This window comes from Impatiens glandulifera, chromosome 2 (genome assembly GCF_907164915.1).
Source record: "Impatiens glandulifera chromosome 2, dImpGla2.1, whole genome shotgun sequence".
NCBI classification, from domain to species: domain Eukaryota; kingdom Viridiplantae; phylum Streptophyta; class Magnoliopsida; order Ericales; family Balsaminaceae; genus Impatiens; species Impatiens glandulifera.
This window is the reverse complement of record NC_061863.1, coordinates 59,689,927-59,707,774: the sequence shown is the minus strand read 5'-3', so window position 1 is coordinate 59,707,774 and position 17,848 is coordinate 59,689,927. Positions and strand designations below refer to the sequence as shown.

The 17,848-nt window shown below is 30.7% G+C and overlaps 2 protein-coding genes across 2 annotated transcripts; one reads left to right on the top strand and one right to left on the bottom strand.

The window, feature by feature from the left end:
• The first annotated feature begins 2,273 nt into the window (after positions 1–2,273).
• LOC124923718 (reticulon-like protein B13) lies at positions 2,274–3,173 on the top strand. Its single transcript, XM_047463682.1, has 3 exons — positions 2,274–2,316; positions 2,376–2,565; positions 2,640–3,173. Exons 1-3 carry the CDS (start codon positions 2,274–2,276, stop codon positions 3,118–3,120), a joined length of 714 nt encoding a protein of 237 aa, XP_047319638.1. The 3' UTR covers positions 3,121–3,173.
• A 323-nt stretch (positions 3,174–3,496) lies between these two features.
• On the bottom strand, positions 3,497–7,129 carry LOC124925617 (serine/threonine-protein kinase SRK2I-like). The gene is made up of 9 exons (XM_047465669.1): positions 6,931–7,129; positions 6,626–6,700; positions 6,439–6,540; positions 6,294–6,347; positions 6,107–6,199; positions 5,292–5,384; positions 4,411–4,515; positions 4,240–4,338; positions 3,497–4,005 (listed from the first exon to the last, which is right to left on the bottom strand). The coding sequence occupies exons 1-9, from the start codon at positions 7,084–7,086 to the stop codon at positions 3,730–3,732; spliced, it is 1,053 nt and encodes a 350-aa protein (XP_047321625.1). The 5' UTR covers positions 7,087–7,129; the 3' UTR covers positions 3,497–3,729.
• Between the last annotated feature and the right edge of the window lie 10,719 nt (positions 7,130–17,848).

Sequence of the window (17,848 nt, the reverse complement as noted above, 5' to 3'; positions counted from 1 at the left end):
AAATAAAAATTTAAACGAATACTAATTTTATAAATCACTGCTATTATAATTTAAATATTATATAAGATAATATAATATATTATAATTTTATTTATATTGTATATTTATTTTTATTTAATATAATTAATATAAAATTTTATATGAAATAAACTTTATAAGGAAATAACCAAAAAATCAAACAAACCTATTAGAATATTTATTTAGAGGTATTGTTTAAAGTTAGTCTATACCAAAAAAATATTGAATAAATTTCTTTATAAATATTTAATATATTTAATTTAGATGAGATATATTTATAAATTAATTAATATTTTTTATTTAAATATATTTAATTTTATTTTCTAGTATAACTATTTATTTATTTGAATTATTTAAATTTTAAATGTTATATTAGATAATATGATATGTTATAGTTGAATTTATATGGTGTTTTAATTTGTATTTAAGATAATTAATAAAAATGAATAATTTCATAATTTAATTTATATTAAAAAAAATTAAAATGTAAATAAATATTATATATATATATATATATATATATATTAAAGTGAATTTTATTAATATAAAATAAAATATTTAAGTAGAGGGTAATTTTGGTATTTATATGGATAAAATTATTAATTAGATATGTGGTATGATATTTTAAATTTGGGATAAAATTCAGATAAAATCTCAAATATCATTTCATCAAACAAGCAAGATTATGCATCAGTTTTCTTTGTAAGATGTATTCATGGTTCTCTTGAGTGGTTAGTGTTGCATGTTCGGAATTTTATAGAATTCTCGATTCACGCGTACACGTCTTTTAGCCATTTTCACATATTTCTCACATTTTCAATCCTATCGAACTTGGTTTTCGACATATTACTTAAAAGTGCCCAAATTAAAATCAAAGTCAACTATTTCCTTTTTAAGTTTATAACGTTTTATTACTTCACCAACACCACATGAATAGAACTCGAAACTTGTTCTCGTATACAAGTTTTTTAACGACTATCCTATTAATTATAAGAGTGTATAAGTATCTCAATTATCTGAGTAACTGAATATATAAATGTACCTGCTTCATTCAAATGTATACCTGATTATGAATATGAATTCACCAACACCTAGACCAATGTCAATGTGTCAAGCTTAAATTGTCAATCAATCAAGCAAATCTAATTTTTATAAATACGATTCACACGTTAGTGTATCGTGTTGTAATCATAAACGCTGTTGTGATGATCCAATGCTTCTCGGACAACCAATCGAAACATATTTATTCTTCTTCCTTCCTCCGCAACACAAATACACAATATCTCTCGACTCCCGACGTAGTAAGCTAATTAAGTTGTACTTTTAGAACGAGCTCACAATTTGCATTTATTCTCATATATATTTGATTTTAATCGTGTTGTAACATAAATACATGAGATGACGTAAGCTAATAAAAATGACACATATTTTAATGTGGTTATCCAAGATAAAACTTAGATACGTCTATCATAAGAGAGGAGATTATTAAGGAGATTAATACAAAGATTATATCAGTAGACTATGGTTATGACACGATTTTATATAACACTTGGTCCCTCAAAACTTTAACCAATACAAAATTGAGACTGAAAATGATGTTCTAAAGTGATCGATTGCACCTTTAAATAAGGCTTAATTATGTCAACACTAATATCTTGACAAATAATCTCTAAAATATTATCATAATATTTTTTTACTTATATTATCATAATAAAATATTAATTTTTTTATATTTCTTTAAATCAAGATTATACACTTAAAAATGTAATTTTATTTTGTTCAATCTTATTTTTTTTCTGTTCATTCCAGATAAGTCATCAAATCGAATTTGTAAAGAACTATTTCAAATTTGAAAATTTGGAGAAGGTTTAATCGGATAGGGAGGGACACATGGTGGTATATGGTAATGACAGCAAACCTAAATCAGTGTGCCATGACACATAGTTTCAATTTATAATGTAGAATATTTAATCTACTATACATAATTCATAAAAAAATAAATTGTCTTATATGTTGATTATTAATTAACCCGTTATATATATTTATAAGCTTATTTAAAATAATTTGATTCTTTACAAAAACAATATAAAATAGTGTGATTAAGCTATTAAATAATATATATAAGTAGTACGTAATTCTTGCATGGCGACCACGTATCTTCATACTTTGCACGTGTTATTCCCATCTTGGATTCTTTCTCTTATATATATTCTAATGCGATGGATGCCCTAAATTGAAGAAATTATAATATTAACATGTCGCCAGACATCCAACCATCGCCGGAGCAACCAAACTTAGGTAATTATATCAATATAATATTATTAATTGAGATTGTTATGAATTATATATAAATATAGGTATAATGATGAAGGACATATGCCAATGGCGGAGAAAGAAGCTAAGTGCCGCCGTTTTGGTTGGTGCCACCGCCTTCTGGGTGGCGCTTGAGGTTTATCAATTCAACTTCATCACCATCGTTTCATGGATTGGCTTAATCGTCACCGCCGTGTCTTTCCTCTCCGGCGCCATTTTCAGGCTTTTTCACAAGTGTGTATATATTTTCAAATTGAACTAGTTTGTTTGTTTGTTTTGTGGGTTGATGATGAAATGTGTACTCTTAGGGAAGCACCAAAGTTGGAGAAGCTAGAGATGAGAGAAGAAATGGTTGAAGAGATTGCGAAGACAATTGGAGAATGTTTTGATGGAGGAATGAAGTGGATGTTTCGGGTGAGTATGGAGACAGAATGGTATGCTTTTCTTGCAACATTGGTTTGTCTATGGATACTTTCTGTCATCGGCAGCTGCTTTGAGTTGCCTTCACTTCTCTATTTCGGTACACTAGTGGGAATGGCGGTACCGAAAATATATGAGAAGAATGAAAAGAGGATGAAAGAGTTGGAGAAGAAGATGAGGATGAAGATGAATGATTTGGAGAAGAAGATGATTGAGTTTCAGAGGAGGGGGAAGGAGCTATTGAAGAAGTATTACAATGTTGGATATGATAAGGTGGTTGGAAAAAATAAGACCAATAATCCTGCAATTGCAAAGGAGGAGGAGAAGGAGAAGATCAAGAAATTCAAGAAAGTGAACAAGGATGAATGAATATGAATAGATCTGTGTCCTGTTTTGGAGTTTTAATGTTCTTTTACATTTTCAAACTTTGCTTAATATTTAGTAGTACATGTTTATGAAACTTGTTTCCATCCCTCAATTATGTTTTATGTTTTTTTGCTACACTACTTAAGCAACTAATTAACAAGACAAGGAAACATGTAGGAAACAAAGTCCATTTGAAAACACTTTAAGTTGATTAAGTTTTGACTAAAAAATGTATAAATTTAGTTATATAAACTCATATTGATTAATATTATTTGATAAATTAAGTGAAAATAATAGTAAATTATAAAAGGAAAAAATGGTAAGTAATAATAAAAAAAAACTTTGTAACTAGGTCACAAATATATATCTCTTCAAACACAAGTTGTTATTTGATGTCAAAATTCAAGAGAAAAACATAAACAACATACAAACACAAAGACCATGTCAGTTGCAAAAACAAAATGAAACATGTAGCAAAAACTCGAAATAAGGGCTCTCCATATTTTCCAGCAGAAACTTGTATAGAAGAATCACATACCATAATCATTCGACAAGGTCACTTTTATGTGCTCTGGTCCTGGACCATGAATCTGATATCTGATAGGTCTTTTTTCAACAGACTGCATAGATGATCTCCCCACTACTGTCAATGTCAAACTCGGAATCTGTCTCCATATCTTCGTCTAAATCATCACCATCATCATCATTCCTAAAAGGGGGAGGCAGTGGAACTGTGGCTTCAGCGATTATTTGCATGATACTCTCCACACTTTGCATAGGTTGATCAGGCTCTTGGTATTCTCTACTCATCATATTCTCCTTTATAAGTTCATTCGGAAGGTTCCTTACGAACCACTCATGCTTCATTATCTCTGTAATACTCATCCTCTGACCAAAAACCCAATTATGTCACTAAGTAAATGTTCAATACAAATTAACAAAGCTGGAACAACCTTAAAACAAATGGGTCCATATTAAGATATTTTGGTCATTTTACACATTTTCATCCAAAAGAACAAAATAAACAGACTATTTCAAACCCTGAGGTCATATACTGGGAAATTAATCTTCACACCACTTCCATAAAAGCTCCCCTGAAGGAGTAGAAATTAAGTTACCAACCTGTTTAGGATCATGGACAAAGATCCTTGAGATCAAGTGGCGACATTCCGGTGAGATTGGAATGTTATCAGGAATTGCATATTGCACCTGCAGAATCCTCTGAAGGAAAAGAAGGAAAAAAAAATAGTAAGAGACAAATATGCTGTGACCAAAAGAAATGGATATTTATACTTGTATCATCTTGGAGAAATCCTTTGGCTTAACAGGATCCTCAAATGGATATGTCCCAACAAGCATGACATACAAAGTCACCCCACATGACCACACATCTGCAATCTGAAATTGTAAAAAAAATCTTAGAGTAAGATTCATGTTTGTAATTGGATTTCTCCAGGAGTGAACAGAAAGCCACTGCTAACAATATATGTACATACTTCCATATAATAGTCATAGATAGCTAGCTATACACATAACAAGCAGTAATACATTCTTATCACACAATTTACCATAAATATGTTTAAGACTAGGTATGGACATTGTTTATTATTTAAAAAATCATTCATCACTCATCTCTAAATCCAATGTACCACAGTGGTGAATCTACAATACAAAGCTTTTTCACCAGTTTTTGCAACCACTTTGAGGAACAAACCAACTTAGGGTGGTCATGTAGGCATCAGAAAATTCTTAGTGATCAGCATGAAGATGAGCAACAGTGGACAAGGAATCATGAAACATATGCATCCAAGAACCTATAGAAAGTGGTAGTGTATGAGCTGAGATTGAGAAAAAAGAACAATAAGAAGAAAACAACAATATTTCACTTTCCTTTCTTATAATTTTTTTCCCCTTACTACAGAGTATTTCAATGATGAATTAAGACATAGTCAAGAGAATTCTTGAGACTTCAACCAGTTGAATTCTGTAATAACATGAACAAATTAAATTATGACGAATAACTATCAGATGATTAACTAGCACATCAAACTAAACAACTAAAAGGTTGTACAAAAACAAATTGTACCAAACAAGAGTCATCTGGTTCAGGGTCACTGGACTAACTAAAAGCACTCTCATTGCCCGATGACATTTAGTCAAACACAATGCCTTACCTCGCCATCATAATTTTGCTTGAGTATCACTTCTGGAGCAATATATGCAGGCGTCCCCACAGTTGAGTTTGGTTGTGAATGCAACAAAGAAGACTGAAGACATTACCAATATTGTGTTAATACATAATAAAAACTGAAACAATAAAGACTTAATCATGAAAAAAAATATCAATGTCAAAATGCTATGTGAAAAATCATGAAATATTTTTTTCACGTTTGGGCAACCTTGAAGAGTACTTTCTTTTGATTATTGTCTTCTTTTTTTCTTTTCTTTTTTGATTATCATGTTTTCAGTTTGTTCGATTAACTTGTGACAAATGATGTCACAACTTGGTTTGTACATTTTTTGTTGGGTGTTTCTATGCAATTTTGCGATCTTCTAAAATGCAATTTAATGAAATGCAGAAATGGTTTCATCCTTTTCAAAAAGAAAAGTGCAAAAAAAAATTCACAAATATGATAAAAAAAAAGTCCCCATTGCCATTACAAAAGGAAGCCATATCACATAGCTGGAAGCTTTCATTCTTGGAGCTTTTTGATGCAGGGTTATTTGAAAGAAAAAAACATTGCCCTTACTAACTAATATTTTTAAATGTTATAAAAAATTAAGTGGGGTAAATTTAGTATTTTGATAGATGATTTGATTGATGGTAGGAAAAGAGTTATTTCGATTAAATCCAAATAACCCGTTATCAAACAAGTCCTTTGTGACCTAACAAGAATACAAGCTATTTCTCATTCAAGCTCAAAATGATTGCAAATGCATCAAAAAGCAACAAAATAGAAGTGGAAAGAAGAGCATGAACTGACAAAACCTTGGAGTATCCAAAGTCACAAATCTTCAAACGAGGAGCAGGACTTCCATCCAACAACGTATTTTCCAACTTCAAATCTCGGTGACATATATTCTTCAACAGGAAAGAAAGGTAACAAAATTCAACATATGAAATTGAGCATAAAATTGCAATGACCACACATCACAGAGAAATGGGTACTATTTACCATTGAATGACAGTAGCCGACACCAGATATAAGTTGCTGAAAGAAGAACCGAGCCTGTGACAGAAATCCATGTGAAAACTAGCAACCAGATAGGAGAAAACACACAGTATCAAAACATTTAATATGATGGAGATGGAGATGGAACCTCATCCTCCCCGAATCTCCCTGCGTTAGAAATTCGTTGAAAGAGCTCTCCTCCTGATGCATACTCCATTACAATGGCCATATGTGTCGACGTCAATAAGACCTAGAGCAGAAAACAGTAACAAATTGTTGAATGACCTAGTCATAGTATCAAGGGGCATAGACAAAGGAAAGACTAATTAAATTACCTCTTTAAACCTCACAATGTTTGGATGCCTCAAAGATCTATGGTTTATGATCTCCCTCTGAACATTTTGATCAATCTGCATCAAAGAGTACATTTCAGGAAACCAGAGGAATCAATACTTGAAGATTTCCATCTAAGAACATACAGAAAGCAATCAACTCTCCCAGTTATCGTTGCATGTCTGTCTCCAACTAGTTCTACTACTTTAGTTGGTAAAGAATGAACGGAATTATCATCAGACAAATCAAACTTAACTAAACTAAGCAATTAAGAACAAAAGTAAGCTCGCATGATTAACTGACTAACCTTCTCACCACGCTCAATGTACTTGACGGCGACCAGCTCTTTGGTTTGTTTATCCATCATTAGCCTTGCGACGGCGAAGTTTCCGGAGCCGATGTCACGTACATAATCATATCGATCATTGTGGTGCATGTCCATGATATGTCCACTTGTGATCATCGCTGGATCGATTTCTTCCGAATTCCCCCTCGGAGCAACCAATTCACATTCACCAATTACCACACCGTACTTTTACTACAAATCCTGCTGCTTCCTCAAACAGCCGATCCACGACGGAAAATCTGCCGATTCTTCTCTCAGATTTCACTTCAGATTTTCCTTCAGCTCTGCGGCTGCTGATGACGAAGCTGCTTCTTCAGTCGGTTGCAATTTTCTAGACTCCTTCTCTTTCTAAAGTCTATACATATAATTCTGTACAGAGATCTATTATATAATATTTAATTAGAATAAATGTAAATTAATAAATTAAAAGGACTATATAAATTAATAAATGTTTGGTCATAAAATAACTATTAAGATAAAAATTTAAATATTAACTATTCCCTTATAGCCTAATTAAATTTTTAATCATTTTTTGGCGGTAAGTTTGGTACAGTGAACCAACCAGCGGAGGAACAACGGTTATATTCGGTTTATCAGTTTTAAAAACGGTTTCATATATACAATCTGATTTCAGTTTCATTCAATCTGTTTTTCTTCCACGTGACAAAACAAATAAAAAAATAAAAAGATTAATCACCAAAATTTCTTATATTTAATTCCACGTGACAAGTTGATCCATCGAAGAAAAAATCGTTTTCACTGAAAATAAAGAATTGGTGAGTAAATCTTTAAACGATAATTTATATATATAAAAATTATATATATATATATATAATAATGTTTAATTTTAAAATGTTTGGATTGTCAATGATGTCGAGAACTATGGTTAATTTGGATATATATATGAGTGTAAATTGATATTTGGGTCGGATTATAGGTTGACCCGCCCATAAACTTAAACATTTAAAAATAAAAAATAAAAATATTATAGGTATGTTTCAAACTTGCAACTTAACAAAAACAAGTACAATCATTTAACCAACTAGATTAATAAGATTTTATATTTTAAATTCAACACCAATTTTAATAAATTAGGACATTCTTAATAATATAAGTTCAAAATTTTAATTAACTAATCTATATATATAATAATGTTTAATTTTCAAAGTGTCCGGATTGTCGGGTCAAGAGTTGTGGTTAATTTAAATATATATGTGAGAGTAAATTGATACTTGGGTCGGATTGTGGGTTGACCCGTACATAAACTTAAATCTATTAAAAATAAAATTAAAAATGATATATGTGTATGTTTTAAACTTGCAACTTAACAAAAACAAGTAAAACAATTTAACTAACTAGACTAATAAGACTTTATTTTTTTAATTCAACATCAAATTTGATTAACGTGAGACATTCTTAACAATATAAGTTCAACTTTTTAACCAATTAATTTCTCTCTATATATATAATAATGTTTAATTTCAAAGTGTCTGGATTGCCAGGTCGAGAGTTGTAGTTAATTTGGATATTTTGGTCGGATTTTGGGTTGACCCGCCCAAAAATTTAAAACGGTTAAAAATAAAATTAAAAATGTAATATGTATGTTTCAAACTTTTTTTTTGAAAAAAAGCTTAGTGCTATTTCATTAAAAAACAAAAGAGAAAAAAATACAAAAGTTTAAGACCAGATCTAGACAATTTCTAAATTTGACAATGAAACAAGAATTAAATTACAGACAACAACAATCAATTAACACATATAACGTTTTTACTTTGATTATACTTGTGACTTTCTTAAACGAAATATTTCATATCTGACAGAGTTTTCTATTCTCTTCATTCATTTCGATTCCTCTCTAGGATTGAATAAGTGCATTTTTATCTAAAGTTATATCTCCTCAAATATCTTCAACAATTTTACTTCTTCCAATGTGAGTCATTTAATTTCTTTTTTTTCTAGATATTGTATATTACTGCTCCAAAATAGCATTTCAGCATACTTACATAGAAGGATTTCCTTTTACTTTATTCTTCATCCACTCTTGGATTTCTTCATATGTTCCTGAAAAGTTGATGATATTTATGTATGTAACATACCTCCTCCAGATTTATATTATAAAAGAGCATTCCCCAAAAAAATGGTTTATGCTTTCCTCAACTCCTAAACATATGACACAGTTGATATAAAAAATGTTTATGCATTTTCGAATTTTGTCTTTTGTTGTCAACATTTTCCTGTTTATCAGCCAAAAATTGTATGTTAAAAAATTTAAAACGGTTAAAAAAATAAAAATGTAATAAGTATGTTTCGAACTTGCAACATAACAAAACAAGTATAACACTTTAACCAAGTGTGATTGAGATGTGGTTTGTCGAGTGATAATAAGCCGGTAATAATTCAAAGTTAAAAATATTAATCAAATATTCGATTGACCAAAGTGTGAGGTCACAATACTTATTTGGTTTATTTTTTTAGAAATAACAGACGTGTTAAAGTGTGATTGTGATATGGTTTGTCGAGAGATAAGTGGTCGGTAACAAAAGATCGTGAGGTCACGAGATTAGAGGATACGAGACGTGTGACCGTGATGGAAATTGATGGTTGGTTTTTCGGAAAAAAAAAATATATATATTTTTGCGATAAATTAAATTGGTGGGTGAGTAAATGATATTCACAAAATATATATATGAATGAGTGAATGAGTGAAAAGAGAGTTTTATTAATTAGGAAAGAAATTAATACATTTTTTATTTTTTATTTGAATAATAAATCTAAATAAATTAATTAATAATTTTAAATTTATTTTAAATAATATTATAAAATTAAAATTAATAGTATAATAATAATCCATTCTTATATATATAATAAACCTTATAAGTGAAAAAGTGAGTTAAGTTAATTTTTAAAAAAATTAACACATAATAATAATAAATCAATAATAATAGTATAATAATAATTCATTTATATATATATATATATATATATATATATATAATAAATTTTATTCAAAAAATTAATAAATTTTAAAACTTAAAAATTAATTTAAATATATTAAAATAATAAGTATTTATTAAATATTTAAAAAAATACAAATATTATATATAAGTATTTTTTAATTGTTAGTCATATAAATTATATATGCATACAAAAAGTTATAAATATAAATCAATAATCTTAAGTGATATAGTGATTGAAGTATTAATGCTACATAATAGAGACCATGATTCAAATCTATAACATAAAAACATTGATAGTTAATATATAACGTCATAAAAACGTTGGTTTATGGAAGTGAAGAGATGGTTTAATACGAATGATATTTGTTAAATTTTGCGATAAATTAAATTGGTGGGTGAGTAAATGATATTCACAAAATTAGAGGTTGATTGTGATGGATGGTTAAAATATACAATGAAATTAGTGGTTAGGTAAATGACATTTACGCTATGGAGTGGTTTGTTGTTTGTTAATTTTACCAAAGTGAAAGTGTAAGGTCATAAGATTAGAGGTCAACTAAGGTGGATAAAAATATGGAATGAGATGGTTGTTTATTGTAAAATATGTGAGGAGATTGATTGTTTGACCGAAATGAAAATAAAGTTTGAGATGAGAGGTCGATTGAGATTAGTGGGATAAAAATGTGGAATAAGATGGTTTTGCTTAATCGATGTAAGTAAGGTCAAACTATGAGATGTCCTCAATTGATGGGTCAAAGTGTGGGTAAAAGAGATTGATAACGTTAGAGATGGTTGATTTGACCGGAATAAAATTGTGTAAGGTCACACAATATGAGAGGTTGATTAGGGTGTGGATAAATATGGAATGAGATGGTTAATTATTCGAAGTGAGGATAAAAAAAGCAGGTTGTATATCGTAAAATATGTGAGGAGATGGGTCACGAGATAAGAGGTCAGTTAGGGATTGATGACCAAAGTGAAGAGTAAAAGAGATTGGTGATGTTGGAAATGGTTGATTTGACCAAAGTGAAAGTGTAAGGTCACAAATGAGAGGTCGATTATTAAGGTGTATAAATGTGGAATGAGATAGATGGTTAGTCGAATTGAGGATAAAGAAGATCGGGTTGTATATTGTAAAATATGTTAAGAGATGAGTTGTTTGACGAAGTGAAAGTAATGTCTCGAGATGAGATGTTAATTGTGAATTGATGGATAAATGTAGAATGAAATGGTTAATTAGTCAAAGTGATAGTAAGGTAACGAGATGAAAAGTCAATTGTGGTGGATAAATGTGGAATGAGATGTATGGTTAATCGAAATAAGGATAAGAATGTCAGGTTGTATATTATAAACTATGTGAGAAAATGAGTTGTTTTATAAAGTAAAAATAAAGTCTTCGAGAGAATAGAAGTCAATTGTGATTGGTGGATACATATGGAATGAGATGATTTTTGATTAGTCAAAGTTAAATTAAAGTAGAGAGATAGAGGTTGATTTGAAGAAAAAATTGATATTGGTGGTTAAAATATGCGAGAAGATTAATTGTTTGACCGAAGTGAAAGTTAAAGTCACGAGATGAGAAGTTCGATTTTAATTGGTAGATAAATGTGGAATGAGATAGTTGGTCAGTCTGATTGCTTTAAGGTCACGAGATGAGATGTCGATTGAACATTGATAATGTTTGAGATTTTTGATTTAACCAAAGTGAAAGCGTAAGGTCACGAGATGATTAGTTCATTGAGAATATTTTACTGAAGTGAATAAAATATGCAATAAGGTGTTCTATTTTTTATTTTTATATATTATTTATGATTTATTAAAAAATTTAAACATTGTAGATATATTATTATATATATATATTTTATTAATTTATTTATATTTTATCTGTGTGCATAATTAAATTAGGAATTTTTCTAGTTTAATTAAGTTTTAAATATCTACCTATACATGATTTTGTTGTAAATTGATTCTTATACATTAATTTTTGATTGAAATTAATTTTTATACATTTATTTTTTTGTTTAAAATATATTTTTATAACATTTGTTTTTGTTTGAATTTTACCATAAATATTTAAAACCATTTAAAATGTTATAAACTCGTTAAGTTGTGTTTAAAATATGCACAAATTTCTCTTATATGTGGTATATTCGTTTTTATTTTTCTAATTGCTAATCCTATTGCGGGCAAACTCAATTATCAAACAACGACGCATCTATTATATTTTATTTTTACACAACGATGTTACAGACTAAGACGACAATGATGTTGTTACTAATTCGTCTCCTCCATATTTAGATATTATGTGTTTGTGTTGTGCTTCCAAAATCATCTAAGTTATAAAACAAATACATACATTTTTTTTTAAATAAAGAGAATTAGCATGACACCCACATCCATGTCCTCGCTTCAACTCAAAACATTTTCAGATGAAATCGAACCCGTGACATTTTGGTCTCTATAAAGAATATTGATATTGAAAAAGAGAAAAATATACGATAGTTATATAATTAAAATGTAAATAATATGATATACATTACGATAACATGACACCCACATCCATGTCCCCGCTTCAATTCAAAACGTTTTCAGATTAAATCGAATCCGTGACATTTTGGTCTCTCTAAAGAATATTGATATTGAAAAAGAGAAAAATATACGATAGTTATATAGTTAAAATATAAATAATATGATATACATTACGAGATATAAAATATGATAACATAATACAAAATTCATAAGTTAGTTAAATTGGCCGGCTAGACAGAACTTACACCAAAATGACGACTATCCCCTTAGTGAGAATGAATTTATTTTTATTTGAAGACGAAATTAGTTTATTAGTCAAAATAAGTTCTAATCCAAATTATAAAACACAACCTAATTTGAACTTTAAGATCAAGAGTGTTCGAATTTGACCATAAAATAAGAATTATTTATATAAGTTATGTTCTTCATTTTTTACTATTTAATTTTTTTTTAATTATTTAAACAAAAATAAATATACAAGGAGAAATTTCAAAAATAAATTTACAAAGGAATAATTTCAAACAAAATTATATATAATGAGATATTTAAAGCTAATTAAATGTACATGAAGTTATATATATATATATATATATATATATATATATATATATATATATATATAATATAAATCAATTAACTAAGTTATTTTTATTATTTTTCGTTTAAAAATATTATATATTTTAATTATTTAAAAAAATTGTTGATATCATTACAAAAATATTAAAAATTAGATAGTTTGGCCGGATTTGCCTAGGAAGTTAAACAATTTTATTAAAATGAGCCTGAACTTAAATTAAGTTTTAAAGTAGGAGCTCCTTTTTTAAAAATGATTCTTTTTTTTTGGTAGGAATGTCCAAGGCTGTCAAAATCGAGAGTTTACGTAAAATCGTTAGGCAGTTGTAAACTCGTAAAATCCAGAGTTTACATGAAATCGTAAGAGTTTAATTTGAAAAAATAATTGTTATATATTTTTATTATTTATATATATAATTAAGTATTTTATACTTAGACAATTTAAAAAAATTATATATTTTAATATAAAATTAATTAAAAATAATAATAAGTAAATAACACTATTAAAAACTTATACTTACAAAATTAATTATATTAATTAATTAATTTAAATAAATAATAACTTTATATTTTAATATTTAAATATAAATTTGTTTTTTTTAAGTAAAACCGTATAGAATCGTAAAATCGAAATTATTTATAAATTTGTAAAATAGTAAAATCTTATTATCGTAAATTTAAAATCGTAAGAATTTACCTATTTAAGAGTTTACTTAAAATCAGATTCGTTAACCTAATGTGAAATCGTAAAATTTTAAAAGTCAACTCGAGATTTTAACAGCATTGGGAATGATTGTGATTATTCAAGCTGGAGTTCACCTTACATTAAAATCACTTTAAGAAACTATTTTCTAGAGTTGAATATGATTAAAAAATAGAGGAATGATAAATCCAACGACTGACTAGCGAAAGCAAGGCCACGAATCCTACGTGGCCTTGCCAGCTAGGAGAGAGAAAGAAAAAAAAAAATAAAAAAAAAAATAAAACGTTTCTGCATATCCTCTTTCACCCAATAGGGTTTCATATTTCTGCATTTCTTTCTCTCTCTGAAACGCTTCATTTATTTCTCTTCTCCAGCTCCGGCAGCATTTATTTCTCTTCTCCGGCTGCATTTATTTCTTTTCCACGGCTGCATTTACTTCTCAATGGTATCCTTTTTAAGGATCTTTATTATTTTTTTAATAGATCCAGAGTTTAGATTTTATAGATCTAGGGTTTAGATTTTACAGATCTAGGGTTTTACATTTTACAGATGTATATATGGATTTAAACGGTTTGAATTTTCAGGATACAGAAGCACCAAACTTGAACAACCCAGTAGATGAAGAACTGAACCTGAACAGTTCCACCCCCGTTGAACCCCAAAGGTACCCTGAACAGATCTAGTGGTTTCGGGACAAGAAAGGGTCCTTCCTTGTCCCGAAATGGTTGGTTTCGGGACAAGAAAGGGTCCTTCCTTGTCCCGAAATGTGTGGTGTCTTGTAAGAAATTGTTGTGTTTTGGGTAAAAAAAGTTTGTGTTTCGGGACCAGAAATGAGTCGTTTCGGGACAAGAAAGGGTCAAAACCAACCATTTCGGGACAAACATTGTTTTGTTTCGGGACCCGAAATAGGTCGTTTCGGGACAACAAAGGTAGTTTCGGGACCCGAAAGGTGGTTTCGGGACCCGAAACGGGTGGTTTCGGGACCCGAAACGGGTGGTTTCGGGACCCTAAACGGGTGGTTTCGGTATCCGAAACTGGTTGTTTCGGGACCCGAAAGGTTGTTTCGGGACCCGAAAGGTGGTTTCGGGACTCGAAACGGGTTGTTTCGGGACCCGAAATGGTTGGATTCGGGACCCGAAATGGGTGTTTTATGGACTTTTTCTTACGGTTTCACATAATTTTTGCAGTCAAATTCCTAGTGTTGGAATGACATTTTCCTCCGAAGAACAACTTCTTGAATTCTACACGTCATATGCCCACTTAACGGGATTCGGCATTACCAAATTAGGGAGCAAAAATGTAGGTGGTAAGAGGAAATATTTCAGCGTTGGTTGTGCCAAGAGTTTTATGAAAGAATCGAAGGCAAAAAATAAGTTTCATCAGCCTAGACCAATAACGAAGACAGATTGTAAAGCAAAGATTAATGTTGTTGTTCGAAATGAAGGGGAATATGTGATAACAAGTATTTCTCTTGAGCACAACCATACATTAAGCCCAAAGAGAATACGTCATGTTAGATCCTACAAAGTGATTGACGGAAATGTAAAAAGAAGATTGGATACAAACGATGAAGCTGGAATAACTGTGGCCAAAACATTTCAATCACTTGTAGTTGAAGCTGGAGGGTATGAAAACATGTCTTTCGATGAGAGGACATGTAGAAATTACGTTACAGAAGCACGACGGTTGAGGTTAGGGATTGGGGATGCTGAAGCACTCACTAATTATTTCTTAAGAATGCAAACCAGGAACTCAAACTTCTTCTACCTTATTGATTTGGACGAGGAATCCCGAATTAAAAACGTGTTTTGGGCAGATGGTAGGTGCAGGGCTGCCTTTGAAGATTTTCATGATGTTATCTCTTTCGATACAACCTATTTGACAAATCGCTATGACATGCCTTTCGCTCCGTTTGTTGGTGTTAATCATCATGGTCAATCCATTTTGCTTGGATGTGGATTATTGTCAAGTGAGGATTCAAATTCTTTTACTTGGTTGTTTAGAACTTGGTTGGAATGTATGCATGATAGACCTCCAAATGCCATAATCACAGACCAATGTCGATCCATGGCGATTGCAATTGAGAAGGTATTTCCTAAAACTCATCATCGATTTTGTTTGTGGCATATAATGAAGAAACTTCCTATAAAACTTGGAAGCCATACTGAATATCATCTAATAAAGAAGAGGCTGAAAAACATAGTATACAATTCCATAAATATTCAACAATGTGAAGAGGATTGGAATAGATTAATTGAAGATTATCAGTTGGAAGATAATGTTTGGTTGAAATCTTTGTATTTGGAAAGATCTAAATGGATACCTGTTTATGTCAAAGGACAATTTTGGGCCGGCATGTCAACATCTCAACGGAGTGAAAGTATGAACGCATTCTTTGATGACTACGTGCAGTCCAAAACATCTCTCAAACAATTCGTCGAGCAATATGATAGGGCTCTGTTGCGAAATATCGAGAGAGAAAAGAAATTGGATTTCAAATCTTTTAATTCTTTGATACCAACTGTAAGTGGATTTGCCTTTGAAAGACAATACCAAACCTTCTACACTCCAGATATATTTAGATTGGTTCAAGAAGAAGTTAGAGGTTTGATGTTGTGCGACATCTCAGTCATTGAAGAGGAAGGGTCAGTTAGTATATTTAGAGTTGAGGAAATCATTCTGGGGGTTAATGGAGAACATGTAAGAGATGTTTCTTACAAAGTACATTACACAGAAAATGATTGCAATGTGAAATGTCAATGTCGATTGTTTGAGTTCAGAGGTGTTTTGTGTAGGCATATCATGGCTGTATTGAAAAAAATGAGGGTGAATGAGGTACCAATGCATTATATAATGGACCGGTGGCGTAAAGATATTAAGCGTGGGTATCAAAATATCACCAACATTTATGATTCAGATATGTCTGTTGAAGAAAAAAAACGTCACAATAGTCTAACTCGATTGATGCAAGAGGTTCAACAAGTTGGAGTAAAATCTGAAGTCAGCTGTTCTTTTTGGATGAACGGAATAAAAGGCTTGATGGAACAGTTTATGTCACTTAATCATGGAAGCCATACTGAAGCATCTAAAGACCAAAGCACAGAAGCATCTCCATCTCCATCTCCATTTCAATCTCCCGCTACATCCATTTTGATACACTCTCCTAACAAAGTTAGAAGTCGAGGACGACCACCAACAAAGAGGAAACAATCCTTAATTGAAAAAATCCCCAAGACTTCGAGATCAAAAAAGAAGAGAGATACGGCCACAACATCTACAGTTTTGGATTCAACACAACAACAACAGCAATGGAATGATCCACTTTCAACTCAATTTTCCTTTACATCACTTTTGTCCTCTCAAGTATATGTCGAAGATAATGCGTGTGGGGATAACATTCAACGAAGATAGTATGTATTTGATAATGAAGAGAGTACTTATTTGATAATGTTGTTGTCACTTTGAATATTTTGACTTTTTTATCATTTTTTTAACGAAGATAGTATTTATTTGATATTGAAGAGAGTACTTATTTGATAATGTTGTTGTCACTTTGAATATTTTTACTTTTTTATCATATCTTTAACGAAGATAGTACTTATTTGATAATGTTCTTGTCCCGAAACCATCCATTTCGGGTCCCGAAACAACATTTCGGGTCCCGAAACCACACGTTTCTTGTCCCGAAACAACTTTTCGGGTCCCGAAACCATCCATTTCGGGTCCCGAAACAACTTTTCGGGTCCCTAAACCATCCATTTCGGGTCCTGAAACCATCCATTTCGGGTCCCGAAACAATCCATTTCGGGTCCCGAAACCACACGTTTCTTGTCCCGAAACAACTTCTCGGGTCCCGAAACCACACGTTTCTTGTCCCGAAACAACTTCTCGGGTCCCGAAACCACACGTTTCTTGTCCCGAAACAACTTCTCGGGTCCCGAAACCACACGTTTCTTGTCCCGAAACAACTTTTCGGGTCCCGAAACCAGTCATTTCTTGTCCCGAAACCACACGTTTCTAGTCCCTAAACCAAACGTTTCTTGTCCCGAAACCACCCATTTCAACTCATATTATACTTGTTTTCTTGTCACGAAATGGCATTTTCAATTCATATTAT

Excerpts from the sequence above, each read along its gene's own strand:
- LOC124923718 (XM_047463682.1), top strand. The coding sequence starts at position 2,274 with ATGTCGCCAGACATCCAACCATCGCCGGAGCAACCAAACTTAG. Across the intron at positions 2,317-2,375 it reads GCCGGAGCAACCAAACTTAG|GTATAATGATGAAGGACATA; the intron begins GTAATTATATCA and ends ATATAAATATAG. Across the intron at positions 2,566-2,639 it reads ATTTTCAGGCTTTTTCACAA|GGAAGCACCAAAGTTGGAGA; the intron begins GTGTGTATATAT and ends GTGTACTCTTAG.
- LOC124925617 (XM_047465669.1), bottom strand. The coding sequence starts at position 7,086 with ATGATCACAAGTGGACATATCATGGACATGCACCACAATGATCGATAT. Across the intron at positions 6,200-6,293 it reads TCGGCTACTGTCATTCAATG|AATATATGTCACCGAGATTT; the intron begins GTAAATAGTACC and ends TTCCTGTTGAAG. Across the intron at positions 4,339-4,410 it reads ATTTCTCCAAGATGATACAA|AGGATTCTGCAGGTGCAATA; the intron begins GTATAAATATCC and ends CTTTTCCTTCAG.